The sequence below is a fragment of the Euleptes europaea genome, chromosome 1 (assembly GCF_029931775.1).
Source record: "Euleptes europaea isolate rEulEur1 chromosome 1, rEulEur1.hap1, whole genome shotgun sequence".
Taxonomy (NCBI): domain Eukaryota; kingdom Metazoa; phylum Chordata; class Lepidosauria; order Squamata; family Sphaerodactylidae; genus Euleptes; species Euleptes europaea.
In genome coordinates, this window is record NC_079312.1 from 72593964 (window position 1) to 72598651 (window position 4688).

A 4688-nucleotide genomic window follows, 5' to 3' on the forward strand; every position below is an offset into this window, starting at 1 on the left:
CTCTCTTTCTGAGTTCTAAATGTACAATGAAGAACTGGCCATGAGAACTAGTATCATTAACCTCTTGGCATGGGATGGAAGAATCCAGTTTCCCCCTCCAAAAGTAGCTAGTGGGCCAGAGTCTTTTCCACCTTTTAACCTCTCTCTTTCGTTTTCTTCTTTGTTGCTCTTCCCTTCAGGTTTCCTGGAAAATACGGTCAAGCGATGGCTAACACGCAACTGAGTGAGAGTACCATAACCGTGGGTGGACAGACTCTGTTCTACAGGCAGGCCAAGCCAGCTCAGCCGACCCCTCGTCTCTCTGTCTTGCTGCTGCATGGCATTCGTTTTTCATCAGAGACTTGGCTCAACCTGCAGACCTTGTCTAAACTGGCCGAAGCTGGATACCGTGCTGTAGCTATTGACCTACCAGGTATGTCTCAGTGGGTGAGGAGCCCACGTCAGTGCTCAGATTTTGGAAATAAGTTGCCAAAAAATCCTTGTGCTGGCTCCTCATGCCCTCTTGGTTACAAACTCTTCTAACAAAATTTTTCATACCCCTTAGATACCTGCTCAAGACCATACCCCTTAGGTACCTGCTCAGAACCAATGCCTATGTTCTCTTCTGTCCAATATAACTCTCACACCATAGCTGCGTATCTTCAGGCTGGCCCTTGCCATTCATGGCAATGCCTCCATTGTCTCCCACCACTTTCCTTCTTTGTCCTGCTATGCTTTTCCAATTGGCACCGCTTTTTGTAGTAGAGATGCATTAGCCCATTTTGCCTCAGCTAGCAAAACCTAACAGGTCGACATCAGTGCTTGCACTCAACAGGCTATAAAACTAGAGAGGTTTCCTCAGTTAATAAGTGGAGGACATGCCAACCTCTTCATTCTTGGACACCTTTCAAGAGGCAAAACAGGTCTGTATTCAGGCCTACTTACGGACCCAAACAGTGTAGTCCTCAGAAGAAGGTTTCTTGTTAGTTACGAGGGATGGCGGCGAGACTGTTGCATTTGATACAGAATGACAGTTTAGGCCCATGGATAGATAACATGGCCAGCTACATTGGTGGCACCTGTTAGGACATAGCAGTAGTAGCGTACCTGTCAGTGTAACGTAAAGGGGGGACCTGCTGCCTTTTCCCCTTTCAGCATCCTGACGCTTATAGTTGGAGTGCAAGTTTCATGCATTATTGTAGTGTTCTTAGTCTGCATTTATTCATTGTGCTTCTACCCTATTTTTCTTTTGGAAAATTTAATGGAGTTTACATGGGGTTCCCAGGTAGTTTCTGATTCAAGCGTTGGCCAACCTGAGGCTTGCGTAATTTTAATAATGCAACATTATTATGTACTTTTGGACCATGCTGGCTTTTTCTTTGACATTGATGTTCATACTTGGATCTGAAAATGTAGCATGTGAAACAACCCTTTCTAGACCCAGAATCCAGGGTATTCTGATGCTTGTTGGTGTCAAATGGTACTAATGGTGCTTTGCTGCGTCTGGATTGTCATCATTCCTTGGGGACTTTTCCACTGCAAAACATCATGCTACTTGTCACTGGGTGGTTTCTGCCTTTGAGCCCCTATTGTTGATTGTAGTTTATTACAATTAAATAAGTTTATTATAGTTGTTCACCTACCAACCTTCTGTGAAATGGAATGTCTTATTTCTTGTGGTGCAGGTCTGGGTAATTCCAAAGAGGCTACTGCTCCAGCTCCCGTTGGAGAGCCAGCACCCGGCAGTTTCTTGAAGTCCGTATTCGAGGCCCTTCAGTTAGACCAGGCTGTGGTCATCAGCCCGTCTCTCAGTGGGATGTACTCGCTTCCATTCCTCTTCCAGCACAATGAGCTGCTGAAGGCCTACATCCCGGTGGCACCCATCTGCACGGAGAAGTTCCCAGCCACACAGTATGCTGGTGTCAAAGTACGTCTGCCAGCTAGGCTTGGAGAGGGATTCTAAGGTTAAAGCAGGAGCGGATTTTATTTCAATGAGTGGTAATTAGGAAGAACTACGAGGCAACTGAGAGAAGTTGTGGAGGCTGCAGAAGAGTTTGAGGGACCCTGAACAGGCAGCTGTGACAGTATACAGCAGGCACACATTTGTAATAAAACGGGATGTTTCTCAGTTGAACACTAGAGGGCACTGCCCACCTCTTCATTCTCAGACACACTGAAAGAGGCAGAGCAGGCTTCTATCCAGGACTCCTTTATTTCTTTCGCTGCCAAGTCACAGTTGACTTATGATGACCCATAGGGGTTTCAAGGCTAGAGATGTTCAGAGATGTTTTGCTATTGTCTGCCTCTGCACCACACCCCTGGTATTCCTTGGAGGTCTCCCATCCAAATACTTGCCAAGGTTGAGGCTGAGAGTGTGTGACTGACCCAAGGTCCCCCAGCAAGCTTCCATGGGGATTCGAACCTGGGTTTCCCAGGCCCTAGTCTGACAGATTAACCAATGCACCACACTGGCTCTGTAGAATGTTTCTGTTTGCATTGCTTAACTGTAGCACCTTAGGGACTGTTGGAAGAAGATACGAAAGTGGGATGCAGGAATTCCTTCATTACTCCCCTTTATTAAGAGCTATGAAAATGTGAAAATTGCTGTGACTGATGACACAATTACTAGACTGATGACACAAGTTCCACTGTTGTTTGCATCAAGTGTCAGCGTCTTTGATTATCAGAAAATGCAGCATTATAGGTGGAGATACGTGAATTCTAATTGCAGTAAATGCCTGGACATTACCTAACTCCTAAGGATGCACAACTAAGTCCTCTGTCATCTGTGATTAATATGAAATGTAACCTGAGAGCAGGGGGCAAGTTCTTCTCAGGCGATGAATGAACAGTGAGCCTATGTACACCTAAGTCTCCATGGTTTTGGGGGAGCTGCATCTGCATTTTCAACATGTCAGATCTTCTGTAACCGAGCTGGGGTTGCCAGGTCCCTCTTCGTCACCAGTGGGAGGTTTTTGGGGCGGAACCTGAGGAAGGTGGGGTTTGGGGAGGGGAGGGATTTTAATGCCATAGAGTCCAATTGCCCAAGTGGCCATTTTCTCCAAGTGAACTGATCTCTAATGGCTGGAGATCAGTTGTAATAGCAGGAGATCTCCAGCTAGCACCTGGAGGCTGGCAACCCTAAACCAAACAACACGTTACAGGGTAGCACACCCATGACTAGTCCCTTTTTGCCTGATCAACAATGTGTGCAGAAGGGGATTAAACGTGTGCTTTGATGCAGCTACCTGGCCATTGATAGGTATAAGACATGCTGAGCAACACATCCCAATGGGATTGTGCACTACTGCCTAATAATGTCTCTTGCAAATGTAGAGCGCATGATCTGACCCTTCTCCAGATTCCTGGCCTTTGGACTTTAGCCTTTTCCTAATATTATTCTCCTGTATTGCATGCCATTGCCCTTGCAAATGTGACCTGCCAACATTTTTAGCCAGTGTGACACTGCAAAGCAATAGCTTTGACAGCAGCGAGAATTCCTTGTGCTCCTGTGAATCCTGAATATATCAGCTGCAAAAATTACAGAACCTCTGCAAAAACAGAAGAGACCCCCCCACCCCTTTGGAAGGGGATTTTCTCTTGTATCACAACTGGGAAAGTAGTACATTTACCTTACCTCCCCACTGAGCAAAGTCTGAAGCCTTCCTTCGACCAAAGAGCCACTTAAGCTGCAGGAAGGCTCCTTACACTGGAGGAATTTCTTCCGACCTAAGATACATGCCAGTGACTTGGAGCCTGCCTAAAATTTCTGTGGGTGGAAGTGTGGGTGATTTTCGCTAACTCCCCTCTCCTGTGGCAGACATAGGACCCTCCTCCTCTAAGCTGTTCTGGGGGGGGGGGTCACCATCCCCCAGGAGCAGCATTTCAGGGGGCATTTGGGGCGGCAGGTGGAGGGAGACGAGATGACCCTTGCGGTCCCTTCCAGCACTGTTTCTATAACTGTAATCCTATTTAGAGACGAAGTGCCATCGAGAGATGGTGTAGAGTCAGTGAAATTTGCAAGCAGAGCCTTTGCCCTGGTGCTTCACTTAAGGTCTTTTAGGCTGGGGGACAGACTTTTGTTTTGGTTGACTCGACCCCAGTTGACTTTTCTTCTTTCCCACATTAGACACCAACACTTATCGTGTATGGGGACCAAGATGTCCAGCTGGGAGAGGTCAGCCTGAACAACCTGAAGAACTTACCCAACCACAAGGTGATGCTGATGGAAGGGGCAGGCCATGCCTGTTACCTTGACAAGCCAGACGAGTGGCACCTTGGTCTGCTAAACTTCCTAGAGAGCTTGGAGTGAAGAATAAACTGGCTCTGCGTCCTCTGGGCCATCATCGGTCACTTCCACATCTGTCTCTTTGGGGCATGCTTCCAGATGATCGGGACCACTCTCTCTCTCTCACTCTGCAATTCAGGCAGCAGCCTTTCTGCACCATGCAGTAATCCCAGAATGAAGTGGATTAGCAAATGCATCCAAAGTGTGCCTGCTGCCTAATTTTTGCTTGCTTATATAGACTGAGTATAGTATTCTCTCTCTTAGCGATGAGATGCATTAGGTCACATTTTTTTCATATTAAAATGTTAGAATTTGTCCCATACATCTATTGGGAGAAGTGCTGTAATTTTGCTAGTCATGAAATCAACCTCTTCTTTGTTCCCACCTCTCAGCCATGATCGTGGCATGTTTCTCTCTTTTT

General features: G+C 46.7%; 1 protein-coding gene across 1 annotated transcript; it reads left to right on the plus strand.

The window, feature by feature from the left end:
* Positions 1–204: 204 nt before the first annotated feature.
* LOC130487626 (putative protein-lysine deacylase ABHD14B) lies at positions 205–4381 on the plus strand. The gene is made up of 3 exons (XM_056861124.1): positions 205–412; positions 1665–1906; positions 4109–4381. The coding sequence occupies exons 1-3, from the start codon at positions 205–207 to the stop codon at positions 4289–4291; spliced, it is 633 nt and encodes a 210-aa protein (XP_056717102.1). The 3' UTR covers positions 4292–4381.
* Positions 4382–4688: the final 307 nt, after the last annotated feature.

What these genes read in the sequence shown, in the direction of transcription:
- LOC130487626 (XM_056861124.1), top strand. Translation starts at nt 205, where the DNA reads ATGGCTAACACGCAACTGAGTGAGAGTACCATAACCGTGGGTGGACAG. An exon ending in TGTAGCTATTGACCTACCAG is followed by an intron (nt 413 to 1,664) that starts GTATGTCTCAGT and finishes CTTGTGGTGCAG; the next exon opens with GTCTGGGTAATTCCAAAGAG. An exon ending in CACAGTATGCTGGTGTCAAA is followed by an intron (nt 1,907 to 4,108) that starts GTACGTCTGCCA and finishes TTCCCACATTAG; the next exon opens with ACACCAACACTTATCGTGTA.